The sequence below is a fragment of the Scleropages formosus genome, chromosome 24 (genome assembly GCF_900964775.1).
Source record: "Scleropages formosus chromosome 24, fSclFor1.1, whole genome shotgun sequence".
Lineage (NCBI taxonomy): Eukaryota > Metazoa > Chordata > Actinopteri > Osteoglossiformes > Osteoglossidae > Scleropages > Scleropages formosus.
This window is the reverse complement of record NC_041829.1, coordinates 6,250,634-6,269,615: the sequence shown is the minus strand read 5'-3', so window position 1 is coordinate 6,269,615 and position 18,982 is coordinate 6,250,634. Positions and strand designations below refer to the sequence as shown.

The 18,982-nt window shown below is 39.0% G+C and overlaps 2 protein-coding genes across 2 annotated transcripts in view; one reads left to right on the top strand and one right to left on the bottom strand.

Moving 5' to 3' along the window:
• The window catches only part of LOC108936371 (C-Jun-amino-terminal kinase-interacting protein 2-like), a 60,484-nt gene that overhangs the window by 21,855 nt on the left and 19,647 nt on the right, over nucleotides 1–18,982 (top strand). Inside the window, exon 2 of the mRNA XM_018755708.2 lies at nucleotides 13,290–13,395. Coding sequence (XP_018611224.2) covers nucleotides 13,290–13,395 — 106 coding nt within the window. The remainder of the gene's footprint in view (nucleotides 1–13,289; nucleotides 13,396–18,982) is intronic.
• Nucleotides 7,958–11,959, bottom strand: LOC108936567 (gastricsin-like). Its single transcript, XM_018756007.1, has 9 exons — nucleotides 11,904–11,959; nucleotides 11,180–11,324; nucleotides 10,911–11,028; nucleotides 10,220–10,338; nucleotides 9,368–9,567; nucleotides 8,945–9,061; nucleotides 8,616–8,763; nucleotides 8,380–8,478; nucleotides 7,958–8,110 (listed from the first exon to the last, which is right to left on the bottom strand). The coding sequence occupies exons 1-9, from the start codon at nucleotides 11,957–11,959 to the stop codon at nucleotides 7,958–7,960; spliced, it is 1,155 nt and encodes a 384-aa protein (XP_018611523.1).

The following is an 18,982-nucleotide window of genomic DNA, read 5'->3' as shown; positions in this document are numbered from 1 at the left end:
TGAAAATATAATTAAGACTTATTTTAAGTGGCATTGTCGTATTTGGATCAGTAAACCTTATTTCAAATTTTTAAAAAGACTTTTTTCAATAGTAGGTAAACCTTCAAGGGCAGTAAATAAAGCACAGACCCAAAAAAACTCACCAAAGCTTTACATAATAATTTATTAACCCATAGTTCTTCCAGTATTTCTACTAAGTTCCAATGCGGTAAAATTATTGCTCATTTAAAAATGGTATTTAGACACTGTGTGCAATAAGTGTCAAAAGTAATAAAGATGCCTTCTTGAAACTGTTGAAATCTGTTCTGCTTTATGGATTGTTTTACAGTTGAATATTTATTGTTAATTACTTATTATAGATGACACCAATGTTGTTAAAGAGTCAGCTAAGTAATGTAAACTTTTGTTAATTTTTCATGCAAGAATAGCAATTTTTGTTGCAACAATTTTATGCACTATTCCTTGTGAGCTCCACATCTCAAAGTACAGCGGTGGTTAAATTCAGTGACAGCTTTTTTTTTCCTTCTTCTTCTTCCTTTTAGATTTCATATAGTAATGAAATCCTGAGAGATGATATGTATAATTATTTTCCTTTATGTGAATGTATATTCCTTTAGTACTAACTGAGGATAGCTGAGAGAAAAAAGAACCTTTATTAAATACCCTGCCAAGGTCAATTTTTGTTTTATTAACATTTATCCTGCAGTTTCTTTGAGACACAATTTTCTGTCACAGAATAACCATCTTGACAGCTGTGGAATATAGAGTGACAATAAAATTGGGGAAAAAATAAGGGGAGGAGCTGATATTTGCATTGAATAAGCACCATGCTGATACAGAGGTTGTAAGCAGCAAAGTTTTACCTTTATGAATTGACATTTTTACCATAGCAACTTAGAATGTTAAGCTACCTAAAATTATTTATCAATTTATGCATCGCAGTAATTTTACTGGAGCAATATAAGGTACAGATATTGCTTAAGGGAATTTCAGCAATAAGATTAAAACCTGCCACCTTCATATGCAAAGACAGCAGTGACCATTATTCTATCAGTTGCCACTGGCAACAGACTCTATAAATTAATAGTACAAATAAGGTATTTTTTAATGCTGATTATAGATTTAGCTAACTGATCAAAACCTGTTCACGCCAATGGAGAAGAATCACTATCAATGTGTCAGCATTGAGAAAATAGCTTGGTGTCTGGCCTATCCACGCTGTTGGAGAGATGATGTGAAATGTTGTGACCATGGTGATACCAGAGTATAGGGCTATCACTCATCACAGTGCAGAGACACCAGGAGAAAATTATTTTTCCAACTCCCAAGAAGATATCATTTCCTCAAATCAGAGCCCAGATCCAGTCTAATTACATTGTAAGGAGGTGATGCTTTTTTTTTTCAGTTTAAACAGCCATCAAGTCTGAGATGACAGATGAAGATTTGCATTTATATGTTCATCGTCAACAGTGTTATTCATCATGGATGCTTTCTCACCATCAGATTATGTAGCGAAAGATCTAGAGTGATCTTACTGTCTTCTTTAATGATGTTATCATACGCAACAGTATGTAGCTCTTTAACTTTACACCTGCGGTCATTGTGGGTATTGTGGCATGGATGGGACTGTGTGCAGGATGGTGGCTGAATCAACTCTAGGCTCTTTGCTTTAGATTGGTATTGCCCACTTGGTCATTTATGCGGATGTAGGCAGATTGGAAGACATCTCCCAGAACCAAGAGGGGCTGCCCGTTCTGTGAGGTTGGGTAGGGAAATGATTCCCAGTTGCGATGTAGCAAAGCGAACACCATGAAGACATATGTCTGAAGGATTCTTATTCATAAAATATATTATGTTGCACATAATATTTATATTCAATCACCTTAAGCTTCCTTAGCTACCCTAGCTGTGATTTATTTTGGTGAGACATTCTTTAATGTGTGTGGTCGTTCGACAACATATGGCCTATTAAGGCGCTTTGTGTCTGTAGTATTTGAATAGACCCATAAGTGTACCATTTTACCTAGCAATGATTCTGGAGACATCAGTTTTTCTGAGTACATTTCAGGTGGGTTTTTGGGAGAATCAGTATTTTGGGAAAGTATTCTAACACCTGATATCTACTGTACTTCATGGCTGACCAACTATTGAATATACTTTTATTAAGATTGGCATGTTTTCATGTACACAGTGGAATAGTCCATTATCAGGTCAAACACAATTCTTTATCTTTTTTTCATTGTTGAATTTTCCATTGAGCCGTGGCAACTGTTAAACAAACACATAATAGCTACAACATTCTGATAACTACTGTACCTGTATAATTATACAGTCATGATCTAAATTTAAAAGGTATAAGGGTTATCATTAATTTGTTTCGATTTCAATGAATATTATATTATATTATAATTTACATTTCATCCTTTATGGATCAGAGAAAAAAAGTTTACTCCACTTCTACACTTTGGAAAGACTTCTTGCACACATAAGTGAACCTTATGCATATGAAATGCAGATCTAAGGCAGAGTCTAACACAGACTCTGCACCAGAGTTTTTTTTTTAAAACACTTTTGAATTTTAAATACCTTGCCTCACAGCAGTTTTTCGAAGGCTTTTATACAAATTGAAGTATTTTCCATGGGAAACTGGTATTCAGACACCCTGCGCCACAAGTATTAAAAAGAGTACTCTTTCTGCAGAGTTGTGGTGTTCCCTTTAAATGGTTAAAATCTTTTCTGGTGTGTATATGTGTATGTGTATGGTGTGTGTTTTTTATTTGACTTGTTTACTTGTATTTAATGACTGATGATGTTAATGGATTCAATTTATCCAGTCAGCTCTATCAAAAATTTAATACTCATGCAAGACAAGTAATATTATTTGAGATGATATTTTTTGATTTTACTTGTGATTTCCATCTACAAAGTGCAGTAGTTGTTGAGTGGGTACAAACCGGACACAAATTTTTTACATTTCTATTTCAAATAGTAATAAAATACCGATAGGTGATAATATTATTCTTCCTGGATGTGCATTTTAATAATAGCTGTAATATTACATTGATAAATATATTAAATAATAACTTCAGACAATATGTGACAAGGCCTCTCAGTAAGGTTCTGCAATGGTGCTTTAAACGATTAATTTACGCGAGTTGCTTTTGCAGTTTGCAATGACTAATTTGCCTAAACTGTGTGCAGTGTTATACTAGTATATGCTGAAGTAGTAAGGAAAGTGGGAAACTTGTCACTGGTCATGGGAGTGCAAGTTCAAAGCTTTTCATAATATGATGGACCATATTAAATAATCACATTGTTTGCAATTCACTGAGGACACCCCATGGTGTTCTGAAGGTGACCCAATCCACAAGGGCCCGGATGGGGTTAGCATGTGTAATACACTCCAGCTGCAGATAAGATTTGGCAGTTAAACATGCTATTGTTCTGTGGAAGACACTGCAAACACTTCACCGGTGACTCCGCTTATGTAAACTAAAGCTGTATTTCTCCCACTGCGACGTATTGTTGTGGTCTCGCTGTCACATATAACAAAAGTCTTTGTTAATATATATTTACACTAAAAACAGGGCATCACCGCCTGTTTGTAAAATTTCAAAAGCCAGTGCCACCTTGAATTTTCACAGCATCTTTTTGAAATGGGTCCCTGAATATAGGCTTTTTATTTAATTATTAAAAGTTTGTAATGTGAATAAAATTGTTGCGTCTGTCAACTAAATAAAATACCTGAGAAATGACCTGACAAGCGAAGCCCTCAGTGCTTTTTCAAATGCAACAATGTTAAACTGAATTTCATGTTTCCAAAGTGCCAAAGTGTTTTATTCCCTTGATTCAGGATATTTAACTTTGTTACATAATGAAGTGTTTAAATACAGGGGGTGCGGTGGCGCAGCGAGTTTGGCCGGGTCTTGTTCTATGGCGGGTCTGAGGTTCAAGCCTTGCTTGAGGTGCCTTGCAGTGGAGTGGCATCCCGTCCTGGGTGTGTCCCCTCCCACTCCTGCCTTGCGCCCTGTGTTGCCGGGTTAGCCTCCAGTTCGCCGTGACCCCACTTGGGACAAGCGGTTTCAGACAATGTGTGTGCGTGTATTTGAACACAACATTTTCCACAAATTAATTGCGGAACTATTACTTAAATTTGCATATCTCTGGATAATAGCAGTTTAGAATCCACAGTTCACTTGCACTTGGAGTTTTGCATTTTCTGTGACAAATGGAATTTGAGCTGGAAACTAGTATGAAGACAGAAAACTCATAGCTGTGACTCATAGCTCTTACAAAGCTGAGATTGGGGCATGATGAGAAAATCAAGCCCTGGAGCTGTAAAGCGACCCGATGGGTTAGCATAAAAGCAAGATGTAGTAATGAGTATGACATGTAGTAATAAGTATCAAAAAGGATTCGTGATGTACGGTATATTTTGGATGGGTATGTGCTTTATTATAGCATTTATGGAGCTTGTTTCAGTGACTGGTTTAAAACTTAAGCAAGACTTGTTTGCTGGATGAGCAGAGATTTTACCCCACTGTGGCAGGTAACTGAACATTCTTGAAGCCACTAGATTAAGGTTGAGGAAATAACTTTGCATCCCAAGCCATTGCATCATTTCTGTCAAGAAACTGGCATGGAAAAATTGTCTATACTAGTTATTCTGAGATATTCTGTGATCTGTATTTACTGCCTGGGTCAAGGGGGACAACTGGTAATATAGTGGTTTGAGCTGCAAATTGTTTGCAATAATGGTCAGCCAATACTGCCTCAAACCTGGCTCCAGGGGTAGGTTTTTATAACCCCAACCTGGTGTAGATATTTTGAGTTTGAAATCTTTTTGTTTGGATTTTTTTATTGGTTTTATGCACAGCAGAGGGTGAAAAAAGCAGACAAATAGACAGTGCACCGAAAAAAAGCAAATATGTCCACATACTGTACATAGACCGTGGGCTCAGGGTCAAAAGATTTCAGTTTATCACTGGTATGATCATGTGGCACTTTCCAGTAACTACCAGAATGGTATCCATGTGTTCCAGAATTCATTAGTATTGGTCCTCTAAGTTTGTCACTGTCAGACTGAGCTGTCACCCAAACCTATCTGAATGCCTCAGCTGGTAACAGATCTGTTGCTATACTGTAACTCGACAAAACATTTCATATTAGGTGCTGTATCCATTGTGATGAGTCTGTGTCAAAGGTATCATCAGGGCTCCTTTAATTCTTACCTCATATTTGAATTGCTTTAACTGCTGAAACTTTTTCATGATTTCCATGTGATTCTTACATGCTCCATAGTGGGATAAAAGCCTTCGACTTTGTTTGGTTTTTACCCAGTTGGCTTCTCAACATCACTATGTATAAAGCAAGCAGCAGCACCCTAAAGAATGGACCATGCTGCAGTTGCACCAGTCTTGACTTTATTATCACTTCCTTGCTGAGTACACAGCTAATGGATCACCTGAAGGAGGATGCCCTTGACACAATGCAAATTACTCTGGAGATGTGAAATGTAAGTCTCTCATTATACCTTATACATCTGATAGGAAAAGTCTTGTATGTCTGTGAATATGTCATTGAAATGCGATTGCTAGTGGAGACTTTGACGGCTGAATTTTGTACCCAGGATGCTGCTATTTGTTAGCGGTTGCTACTGTTTTCTTGGCAGTTCTCAACAAGAGAGCTCCTTGGTGCTTAGGTAGCGTGGGTGGATGTGTCCTTAATGCTGGCCCAGCTCCCTCACAGCAATGCTGTGCTTTAATCAGTTCAGATATGGATTGCCGAGAAAAAAAGCTCGGAGAGACATGCAAGGGATTGTGGGTAATTGCCTCCTTTGGATTCGGAATTTGCATTAACCTCAACCCACTGGCACACTAGAGCCGTATTTAACTCCACTTGCTGAGGGCTTCTCTCATCTGTGATCAATAGGTTCATCAAAGCTTGATGCTGCACTATAAGAGTGAAAGAAGTTGCATGCATTGCATATATCAGCATCCATTGCATAGGTGAAGTTGCACACATTGCATATCAGTTGTACATCAGAAGGAAATTCTACTGAATCAGACTCTCTTACGGCAAGAAAAACAAGAACGTTTCTCAGAAACAACAAACGAAGAAAGCTTTGTACACCATGAACACGTACGATATTTAAATACTGTATTTAATCTCAGTTTTCCTAATCTCCAGAAAATCTCTGTTAAATTTCAGATAAGAGTCCAGATGTGAATATGTTTCAGAAGCACCCTGCTGCTTTTCCTCCTTCAGGTATAAAATAAAAGGATATGCAAGAGAGCAGAAGGAGGGAATCAGGGATATGGATTATAACAGCCCCCAGTCAACTGGGATTCAGGATTAAGGGCATATCATCCCTAATCCTTATACTCCCTACTCAGCTCACCATGCATCCTGAAGCCTGGAGGTTGTAGCCTCTTGTCAGGTACTTAAAATGTCAGGATCTGACCCCCACCAGGTCCTGAATGGCACCTCCGTTACATTTGCCATGTCTGATGAGTAAGAATTCCTGCAACAACAGGAGGTGTAACTCTTGTCTCATCAAACCAAACCCATACATCTGTTTCTAATTTGGTGCTCAACAATCAACAGCTATAAAAGTACCAAAGAACATACCCAAGATTGCAGATTCTTGATCAGCACTGTACTGCCTTTCTTGTGATAGCCTAGCGATCCTTGTTTATTCAGTGGTTTCCCAAGGCCTGTTCCATGGGTGTTTGCGTTCGAATCCCGAGTTCTGTCTTGTCTGAGCCATTCTGTTCACCTGTCCGGTCCGGTTCCCGTGTTCCAGTCCTGTATTTCATGACTCCTCTACGTTCTAATAACATATTTCTGTTTCATTTATTAATTTGCACAAATATCTTGTCTGTATTTTTGTTCTGTGTTTATTATATCGCATCTGCACTGTATAGTCTAGTTCGCACTGTGCGGTTATAAATACTCTTATATATGTTACGTCTTTGTCCGGGTGTTACAGCAATACGCCGCGACAATAGTCAAAAACATCAAATATGATGGATCATAGTTAACAGGTGCATCAGTTGGTTCTGAAGGGTGCAGATCTTTCAGCATGGATTCGACTTTTGTGAAAAGTCCGAATAACCCGGGACAGAGTACTTATAGGCTACCTGGACGAGTCATACATATTTGTGAAGTCCGAATAAGAGAATATCTGTACATATAGTATAATGGCGGATGGGTATACAGGTCTGGAACCACCCAAATATTTTTAAGATGCCTAGTGTCGGATCGCTCTTATCAGCATCATTTTGCATTAGAGGGGGGTTCCAATCTACTTCACAGATAGACCCATTGGTCTAATGTAAAATAGTATTGGTTAGAGCAATCTAACACTAAGCATCCTAAAAAAAATATTGGGTGATTAAAGACTTTAATTCGCCCTGTCATTCCCAACTGAATGGGTGGCATTTTTCATAAATTGGAACCTTTGTAGTGTTTGTGTAGTGGACTACTGAACTACAGAAGAGTCATATGTGATATTCACTGTCTACAAATGGGCTGAGATGTTTTCTCCAGTCGGTCAGTTGGAGTCCAGTGAGATGCATCTATTAACACATCGCTGTCTGATTCATGGTCAAAATGAGCAGAGACTGTGTGTCATAAGGGACGATTTAATTAAATTGTTAGTAAGAATACATCATTTTAACATAACTGAGGAGAAGTTTCAAGGAAGACAAAACATCTAAAGAATTATATCAGGAGGGATGATTTAATGAATGACATGGAATTAAAAAGGTAATTTAAAATAATCTGAATTTTAAATTGCCATATTAACTTGAATCTGAAATCCACATTTAATGGGCACTAAGGGGTGGTATTAGTATGATTTCTGAAGGACACTCAGAAGATGTCAAGCACTATCAGGCAGACTTTGGTTACAACATGACTGTTAAAATATCATGCAGCATGAAGGCCGACGGCTTTAGGCTGCAGTAGCGAAACCAACTTGGTTGTTGGCACGGTCGTAGACAGAGTAATACTGCCTCAGAAAAACATCTCCCAAGATCCAAAGCGGCTGGCCGTTCTGTGAAGGCAGGTAGGTGGAAGAAATAGCCACCTCGCAGTACTGGTTGTCCTGGGAAGCCAGAAAAGAACAGTGTTTCTTTTTTCTTTTTTTTTTTTTTCCTGCCACAGAGGTTCACGTAAAGCCTTTTACAATTATGCCTTCGAACATTGTTGCTGAGAAACAATATTTTCTAAAAAGGTTGCAAATTAAGACATAATAAAGAAAAGTGTAAAATAATTCCAGACTTGCAGATTCCTACAAATACGACTGTATAGCGATTTCACCCCAATCTACTTACATATGAATAGTAAAAAGTGTTTAGTGTACACGCTGCTTACCATCGAGATGTAGGCAGAAGGTGGCAGGGGCAGATTCACTCCACCAATAGTGAAGGAAAGTGTTGGGAGGTTGGATACCTCACTGCAGTCAACGTAGTACTGCAAAAAGCAAAGAAACGGAAAGGGAATGAGAAAAGTTCTTTTGGGGGTGGACCTGTTGGAAGGTTTCTTCTGGTTGGGGATGGGTTCTTCAAAAATAAGGATATTCATTTTTTGTGATCTTGTGAAGACCTTACCCCTCCATACTGGTCGGCTTGAGCACCAATTGACTGCATCAGGTAACCCAGGTACTGCTGGGGGCAGGTAAGCTGGGAGGTCCCTGTGTCCACAATAGCCTGGCAGCCCTGACTGCACCAGCCTGTGGCTTGGTTGTTGATCTGGAACCTGCGAGGTTCAGAACATCACAAATCAGCAGTTCAGTGACCAGAAATGTGTTCACACAGGGCAAATAATGTTAAAAATCTGTGAAAATAGCAAAAGCAACTGAAAACAGAGGGCAGAAATGTGAATCGATCTGTTAATCAAGTTGGTCAGTCGAACGGAACAGGCACAGAATGGGATTTACCCATTGATGGCAATCTGCCAGTAGGTCTCTGCAGTGACAGCAGTCCAGTAGATTTGACCCTGGTACTTGCTGTTGTCCACCCCACCGAAAGCCACTTCACTGCCCTGCTGCTCATTCCTGTGGGAGGTAACAAGAAGGTACAGCCAAACCATCACATTCAGTTGGTTTTAAAGACCAATTTTGCACAAGAAAGACTCAGCAGTAATTACATTAGCAGCTCTTGAGTCTTTTGGCAGATGTGCTGTAACATCAGAAAAATAGCTGCACGTTTTAAACTTGCATGTAAAATTTAAAGGTAGATGTAAATAATGGACAGCTGTGATTGCTTTTTTGGTGGTGTGTGATCTAGATTATAAGTATAATTCAAAATGCACTGTGGCATCTAAACCCAGTAATCACAGGAGGAGGTCAACTGAGCAGTACCCAGTTAAGTAGAAGGCAAACAAATCAGCTTGCAGCAAATTCTGCTGCATCATGTTGTCCATGACGGGGGTCTCGCCTCCAGCAGAGATGGAAGGGTAGGAAAGCCCCAGGATGCCATCAAAAGGAGCCACCACGAAGTTCTGACCCGGTTCGTTGGTGCTCAAGCCCACCTCCTGGTTGGTGATGACAATACCTCCGACCTATAAAGGCATACAGACATAGTTATGATTATATTTGCATTTATTTATTTATACATTACATTTATTCCTTTTTCAGGAAAATCAATGATTCTTAAATAGCATTTAGTTTTCTCTTTTGACTAAGGAAACTTAAGAATGCTGTGTATACTATGTTGCACCACCGTGCTGCCACTGTTACAGACATCATTAACACAAAATGCAGCCATTTAAATATCAGGTCATTACAGCATTCTGGAAGTGTTTTTTTTTACAGTGAAATATCTATCTTCCAGCTCATTGCATAGTATATATATCCTAAAATAATATATTTAGGATTTCTGCTCTCTCCGCTTCGGAGCTCATATTACTTCAGTTTGCTCCAACACATTCTTGTAAATAATTATATTATTTGTATAACATTTATTGTATTTTATTCTGAATTTATTACCTTGTATTTACATTTTTACTTGTTCTGTTATATTAAATGTGCCCAAATAAGCGTGCTCAGCATCAAATTCCATGTATGTGCAAACGTACATGACCAGCAGTGTTATTTTATCTCATTCATCTAAAACTGAAGAAACTGAATCTTGATTCTTAAAAGAGAAAAAAAAGAGACTGAATGAATGTTAATTTTAGCCATTCTAAAGAAATTTTATAATTGCAGACTCACATTGACAGTGTCGTAGCCAAAGACGCCATCCAGACTGCCAGCCCCATAGGGAAGGTAGAAGGTCTGGTTCGTGCTTGTAAATGTAGAGGAGCTCTGGGGGTTAAACTTGGTGTGACTGTCTGTGGACAGAAAGAAAGATTATTCCAGGACATTTTGACATACTGTATAAGCATAACAGGAAATCTGGATCATTCTCTTAGAACTACATTTATCATATGGGGGACACAGTGGTGCAGCAGGCTTGGCTGGGTCCCGCTCTCTAGCAGGTCTGGGGTTCAAGTCCTGCTTGGGGTGCCTTGCGACGGACTGGCGTCCCATGCTGGGTGTGTCCCCTCCCCCTCCAGCCTTGAGCCCTGTGTTGCCAGGTGATGCTCTGGTTCGCCGCGACGGGACAAGCAGTTTCAGTCTGTGTGTGTGTGTGTGTGTGTGTGTGTGTGTGTGTGTGTGTGTGTGTGTGTGTGTGTGTGTGGGGAACTGCATATATAATCAATTTATTCCCCTCCCCCTCTGGAATCTCATTTCATATTTATGGATGTAACCATTGTATCAAAATCTGGAAGTGCAAATTTGCAAGGTGAAGAAATATACACAGTGACATTTCAAAGCTCATTTTACATGCATTTCGAAGGATATTTTGAATGTGTACTAGGTCTCCGGTTTGGCCGATGAAGTGTTGACGTTAAAGACTTACTGCAGGCTTGGGTGTTGCAGTAGATAGAGTCCACCCACAGGTTAGCTGAACCGGTATCAAAAAGGACTCCAAATGATTGTGGTGGGGTTCCGACGGTGATCGGTCCATAGTAGGTGGTCTAGGAGGGATCCCACACACAGTATTCCATTAGTCTCAGTAGGTTACACTGCACACTGGATCACTGCTCTATTTGGTTGATCTGGATTCTTCAGCTATCTTTCTTTCCTTAATTTGATGTATGAAGGACAGTATCCTAATGAGCTACTTACATCAGCATAGTTGTCAATGGGTTCAATGGCTGACATGGCCAGGGACCTATAGGGTTCATACTTGAGGGCAGGATCAGTGAAGAGCAGGCGGACTCCCTGTTCCTGCAGCCTCTTCCTGATGGACTTTGTCTTTGTCAGAGGTACTCTGTGGGGTGGATCAAAAATTTGCACATCGCTCATCTTCTGATCTCCGCATGCATCAGCAATAACACTTGTTCTCAAAAGATGACATGATTCCAATGTGTAATATTCTATGAGAATAACATTGGAAGTCATGTTGGTTTTTTTTTTAACCAGAAAGTATATGAATTCAATACTGAAAGTCCTACTGTTGCGAAACATCTGTCTCAGACCTGTTTAGCTGAAATCTACTTTAATGAGATGCTATTTAGTAAATATGATTATTGGAAAATTCTAAAAACCTCATTGTAACTGAGAAGATTCTGATGTAATACTTTGTCTCAGAGTTGCATACATTTCTTGAATGCTTGTCAAAGTTGGGTATAAGTCTGTTCCACCACACAACTATCTCCAGTAACTAGGCCATACATGTTTCAAGTAGTTTTGTAGATGCCCTTGTGCTAACCCTAACTCTAATCCTAACCAAGTTTCCATGAATAATGTCAAGTTCACTTAAGTAGCTCTGTGAGTCAGGGTTTTGAGAGCAAAATCAGAGTCTCAGGCCCACATACAAGTGTAAAGAAGATAGATTGAAATGTCTCACCTAACGAGTCCCTCAGACAGCACCGCACAAGCCAGTAGAACGAAAAGCCACTTCATGGTTGCCGAAATGGTTGATACACCACCGCGAAGATCGGCACTGCCTTATATACACCTTCCAGTGGTCCCTTATCAAGCTAATCTGGTGTTCACTTAATTCAGTGCCGAATTTTCCATGGAAATATGAGGGCCTCCTGTACACACATATTGGATATAATGGACCCCTTCCAACAAAGTATTTACTGATAACAAGTGTCACCATTATATGTACACTAGAATGATAGCATTAAGTATTAATTGCTATTACAGTAAGTGTTGAATACATTCTTAAACATGGAGTCAAAATCTTTATCAAAAATACAGAAATTTGGAGAAGCTGTTTATGCTCACCTTGGATCAAATGGAAAATTTCATTAAAGCTCCTTAATCTGGATAGCGTCACTGAACAACGTGTATGGAAAGACATCAAAATCCAATAAATTGCTGTAATTTTTTTTGTAAATTTGTACTTAATTTCATAATTTTCTACTTAAATTTTTTTGTAAATTTGAAACAATTTGCTTGTTTATCACTCAGTCACGGTTTTCTGTTTCCAGTAGAGAAACTATTCTATCAATATCATGAATGTTATTTAAGTATTTTTCATTTAAAGGTTGTTCCCTTGGCTACATAACAAACAACTGCAGCAAGTCTCTTGTCAAGGTCGGTTGTATTACATTAGCACTTCCGTTGCTGTTCCTTTGTTAAATATTGTTTGAATACTCTATCGCTGAAGAAAAATGTTGAATTTGTTTTATCACAGTTACTAAACTCAGTTTGAACATAAAAGGCATGCAACAATCTCTAAAAGCCAGATTGGTTTATTCATGTCTCTTGCCAACTTTAATCCAATGCACAAATACCCTGTTTAATAATAAACAGATTATTACATGGAAAACACCTTTATGTTTTTATAACTAAATGCAGAAATAGTGATCTTAAACTGTTTACATTACCCTATTAATCTTGCAACTTGCTTTGAAGGTATGCTTTGCGGCATCATCGGCTCATTTCTGTGGTATATTCTGATTTATATATTTATAGCAGAAGTGCAAAAGTGACCTAGTGATTATACCAGAACCATATTTTTTTTATTATCTCCAAAGGTCTAAGTAATCAAATGAAATGTTACATGGTGAGGTACTATGATATATTTACATTTAAAAAATTCACTGGGGAGCCTCATATTTTCATTATCACGGTAAAGTCTCATTCGGTAAAATCAGAAAAGTCTGCCAGACATGTAAGGGAGAGATTCAATGGTCTTTTGGTTGTTCGGTGCAGTTGTACACCCTCAGGATTTTTACCATACAACATTTTTACCACACTGTTTCTGTTGTCTTCCTCACAGGCCAGCCCATGACATCAGCCTGGAAGAGTTTGACGATGAGGACCTGTCAGAGATCACGGATGACTGCGGAATTGGCCTCAATTATGACTCGGACCCTTATGAGAAGGTGAGTTCTTTCTTCTGGATGCGGCTTACCCCAGAGCCACCAGTTTTTCAGGTTGTGCTGTTTTGCCACCAAATGCGGATTATGTTTCCGGGGAGACGCATAGGTCATAGCAAAACGTGAGATGTGAACTGTTCGACTTCAACATTTAAAAGCAATTTATGTAAAACTACTGGAGGCATGAAGGTGTTAGTGTCTAATGCTGGTGACCAACAAGTGCCTCGGCTATATGTTAAGGTTCAATTCAGGCTCACATTGGGTAAAACTTGCATGTTCCCCACATGTTTACAGTCTAAAGTCATGTATGGAAGAAGGCAATGATAAACCCCTTCTCTACCTTCCCTTACCATGTAAACCGTGCTAATGGTTTTGAGTAGATGGTGCAATGAGTAGAACTTGATTTTTGGACTCTTACCTTACCTGCCCTACAATAGGCACATATTTATTTATGTGTGCTGGATTTCTAGATATATATGAGTTGTGTCAATTGCCAAACAAATGTTTTATTTTCAAATATTTTGATATTAATCTCTCTTGTGGCAAAAAGAGTTGATTTTTTTTATTTGATTGATAAAAGACAGCTCAGAGAACTACATTTTCAGGATTGAACATTCTGCTTGGACTGGCTACGCAAATACAGGGCAATGTGAACCAGAAATACTGGAGTGTAGGTACTTCCGGTAGACAGATGTGTCCAACAAAAATGAAATCATGCTGGACTGAACCGTGTCTTACCTTCATGGCACTGCATAGGCCCGTCTATGTGACTGCATTAGACATCTATTAAGTAGACGGCTTTGTGTGAGATTCGCAATAGTTCACTGACTTTCCGTCACTATGTTGTGAAGCACCTTTCCATCTCCGATTCTTTGCTTTTTTGAAGCACATGCAAAAATGTGTGACATCACATCAAGAGACCCTGTGCCATTTCAGACTCAAAAAACACAGTCGACCGGTAAACGCATAGCCAATGAGGGACGCTGTCGTTCTCTTCTACCGTCCCACTGCAATGCAGTAATTCTGCGTTTGATCATGTGAGAAACGGCTGAAAAAAAATGTTGAGCTCGCTTTAACAGGATCAGAAAAAGCAGCTGCTGGTTTGAACTAGCTACTAACTATTATGTAAAGAGCTCAAATATTTTTAAATGCCTTTAATTTGAAGGGATACAGACTGCCCAGCACTTCTCACTGTAAAGATTGCCTTACGAAAGCAACAATAATACATGGTACGCTTAAAACTATGTTGTGGTATAAATCTGTTTGTATTACCTGCTGCTGAGCCAGCAACCATGATATATTTCAATTTCCACCTAGTGGAAATTGTGTAGTGTTGTGTCGTCCAGTGTAGTCTAGTGTAGTCTTTAGGGCTGTTACTACGCATTCATTTTTTCCCCAGCTTCTTCATACTCTACAAGCAGCGGATGGTGAACTAACAAATTAATATCAGACACACATGCCCTGCTTTACATTAGCCGGTCATGGGTACGAGATGACGGCATAGATGGTGTAGCTTTTCATTTTGAATTACGTTCAGCCCTCATATCCTGGGGTTCAGTATAATGGCTTGAGAAAAAAAAAAATGTACCCATTTTTGCTTAGCAGGCTTGATATTTAGTACAACAGCATTTGTACCTTGTACACAGTTATTCTACTTGCATATACTGTATGTCCTCCGTGCAAATATTGACAGAGACGCAACACCAAGCACCACCACACAGACACACGCTGTCAACCCTGCAACAGGGGGTTCGGAGCAGACATTCAACACAACTACTAAGTGAACATAGAATAAACCCGCTACAAAAATTGAAGAACACAATAATTCATTTAACCTGTAAGCCAGTTGGAAGAACTGCTTCCTATTCCACAGCATAGGGAAAATCCTTATTACATCCATTGATTAGGCTAAATAAAAATCACAATAGAAATAGCCGATTCAATGCTATTGCTGTTTTATTTTCTGTTATTTTTTTAATGAATCTAATTTCCATCTTCAACAAAGCAACTTACAGTGTTAAAAGTTACAACTATTTACTGATTTATGCAGATGGCTTTTTACTACTTTTTTTTACTATGCTTAGGAGTACTATGGCAGAATCAAACATTTGTTAGTGATGCTACGCAATGTTTCACAGTGTGTATATAGTTTCCAGAGTGAAAGACATTCTTTAAGATGTGATATTGTGGATATTTTTGCTTTTTATCATAACCGTCCGTGTCTAAAGGTGTGCAGACAACAAATAAATGTCAAACTTGTGGAGAGACCACGGCATCCTTAAAAGGCCAAGTGGTTGTCACAAATCTAAAAGAAAACTCTCAGTTTTGGAATAGCACTGTTGCAGGAAATAACATAGTGGTGCCATATAACAATAAGAGAAGCACAAGGGAATATTAATATCGAAATGAGTGGAGTCATGCTGCTGTTTAGAAGCAGCACATTGTAAATTATCTTAATCCTGCTTTGTAAGGTGTGCTGTTTTACTCAGTATTATACTGAGTGCAAAGAATTGTGTTTTTAACATCATAGAACATTTCATAAGAAACTGGAGCTGTTTTGCATAATCTGCATAATCATTTGCAATTGGTTGCTGTTGGAATGGTTGCTAAGTTACAGCCAGTGGGGTGCTGGACTCAGGCATTGGTTACTGGGATGACGTGGAATCTGGGTGCTGCAAAGTGGCATGGTGACACGTGCTGACAAAATGCACGTGCCCACATGCCACCAGTTTGTTGAGTAGCACATTTTTGTCAGCCTTTGCTTGCTCCGGATCGTGAGTTTGTTCACGTTTTGTATGATGATTTAGTTGATGATCTCATGAGTGCTGCATGACAGTGTCCAAGATCAAACCATATTTCATTACATGATGAGGAACATCCTTGGCTGGTATTGAAGTGCTTCTGCCTCTGTTTTTCCTGTTAAACCTTTTTTTGTTCAGGCTATGCCAGCAAAATTGTGACTGCAGCCATGGATCCTTTGTAAAAATCAATAAGATAGTATTGCTATTTTCTCCTCCTGGAGATCAGCTGATGGCCAGTTTATCAAATTTACAGAGGGGAGGATCATGGAGGATGCTGGGGGAAGTCACCACACATGTGCTTCATCTCATTCACTTGGTGGAGCTAAGGCACATCTTGCCTGGGTATCATAGCGGTCAACCTTGATGGGGTCTCGAGCAGTTGTCTTCCAAGTCAACTGGAGTTTCATCCATTCGGTTCATTTCTCTAGTGCAGAGGCTATTAAATATTTTTCTTCATGCTTTTTGCTCCCTTGTACGCGGTCTGCCTACTCTAAGATATTATCCATGAGTCCAAGTACAGTAATGCTTTCTTTCCCTTTCTCTTTTCCCTTCAGTCTTGCCTTGCAAAATTGAGTCATTTTCTGATATCATCATATGGCTGCAGTACTTTTTTTTTTTTTTTTTTTTTTTTTTTTTTTTTATTGAGGAGATTTTGTTTTCAAAACTTTTATTTTACCTGCTGCCTTATTTTTTACTCGTTCAAACAGTGATAGCTTTAACATCCTTTGACAGCACCACAGTTGAAAAGAGGATATTCTTCTTTAGTTCTTTCCTTATTTGACAACGATTAACAGCCATAAAAAGGCCAAATGTAAAATTTCGGTATTTTCCGTCTTTCTGAAATGTCTAATTGCAACAGCATAAAGAAGTTATTAAAATTTGATTTTGCCAAGGCTATTCTTGACCTGATCTCCTTTATATAGCTGCAGTCATCAGTAATTAAAGCTTCCAAGTCCTTACATGATTCAGCTTTCCCTATTTTGGTTCCATCAATTTTTAGGCATTTTGGGCATTTTCTTATTAATATATTTGCCATTATTTGCATTTTATTCTATTTAGCAATGCATTACGTCATATTGAAAGAGAAGATGCTAAAGTGCAGGCCCCAGGTGAAGCGGTCGCAGTCTGATGGAGGGGGCAACTTCCCTCGCAGAGCAAAAATTACAAATTTAGTTAACCAGACCTGAATATGCTGTATGGGAAGGAGTTTGTGTGAAGGGCGGAACACAGAGTACCTGTTCTCAGCGCTCTCATGCAGCTGAAAAAGACAATTCAGTTTATGCCAGCATTTCATACCTGTAGGCATTTTCTTGCTCTTTCAGTTCCAGCATCGATGCAGATCTTTTTTTCTTATAATGATGCTTAAAGAGTGTAGAGTAATCCTCAATTTGTGAAAGTTTGGAAAAAATGGTAACACGTAGAACAATTCACACACTCATTGGCCGAAGCCGGGTGCCTCGAGCGAGGTCGCGGCGAGCCGGAGTGTAATGCGGCAACACAGGGCGCAAGGCTGGAGGGGAAGGGGACACACTCAGGACAGGACACCAGTCCGTCGCAAGGCACCCCAAGCGGGACTCGAGCCACAGACCCGCCAGAGCAGGACCCGGCCAAGCCCGCTGCACCACTGCCCCCCCATAGAACAACTGCAAACTTTTATCCCATCAAATTACTACCATTTTGGCATGAAATGCCTTGATCTGATTTATGCCGTTAATTTTGGTGATCACATAAAAAGGTCTTCGCATGTATTTTACATGTGAGAGGCATCATGCAAAACCCATGTGCAGACCTCATTAACCAAGGGAGAGGAGCTCCAGTCCTTAAGACCCACTTGGTGGACTTTAATTATTTGGGCAGTAGATCATGTCACCTGCTGCTTCAGGGATTTTAAATAGTTCAGGACTAATTAAAATATATTGTAGAATGTGTCGACCTCCAATAGGGTTTGTAATGGATCGTCTGCTGCTGCAGTGGAGATTCTTTAAAAACACCTTTTCACACCTCACGGCATGTTTGGCTCAGGAGGAATCTGGCAGTGGAAGCTGAAGGAAATTCATATGTTTGCATTTGCATTTATTCATGTAGCAGGTGCTTTCCTCTGTGCACATTACAGTAGTATCTGCCTATAGAAGTGACAGAAAATTTCAAAGGTGATCAAGACACATGGTTTGATGCAAATTTATGAAGCTCTTATGAGATCAGGAGAGAAGGTGATCAAAAAGAGATGTGTTTTGAGATCCTTCTTGAATAGTGAAAGGGATTCAGCAGTTCTGAGGGACAGAGGGAGCAGGTGGAACATCTGTATTTTTTCTGAATGGTATACTTTGCAAAAATCCATATCTCAATCTCAGCAGTTTTAACATCACTTTTTGTTTGTGAAATAGTTATTTTGCTCATTTATACTTTGAATTTCCAACAAAGATTTTTTTTTCTGTTAGATTCACATGAAAGCTTAGCTCTTGAATATATCTCTCAAATTGAATTCTTTTTATTCCTTGGCCTGTGAAGGTGTTTGTGATCACATCTGACATTTTTGTCTTCAGTGATCCAGGTTTAAGTGCAATAAAAAATGTCTGGCATATACATTTATAGACCTTTGAAGGATGACTTTAATAGATCAAAGCAATATTCAGTTCAATTCAGTTTATTTTTATAGAGCGGTTTCCTCACACAGTGACACAGAGCACTTTAACACAGACATAAGGCAAAGAAACAAATACATCAGACATCATAATATGTGAAATGTGTGTATATATGATGTATGTGTAATATTTTTCCATCGAGACTGTATC

Coding starts and splice junctions, on each gene's coding strand:
- LOC108936567 (XM_018756007.1), bottom strand. CDS start 11,959: ATGAAGTGGCTTTTCGTTCTACTGGCTTGTGCGGTGCTGTCTGAGGGA. Junction 11,029..11,179: donor CCATTGACAACTATGCTGAT/GTAAGTAGCTCA, acceptor GATCCCTCCTAG/ACCACCTACTATGGACCGAT. Junction 9,568..10,219: donor TTGGCTACGACACTGTCAAT/GTGAGTCTGCAA, acceptor ATGCCTTTATAG/GTCGGAGGTATTGTCATCAC.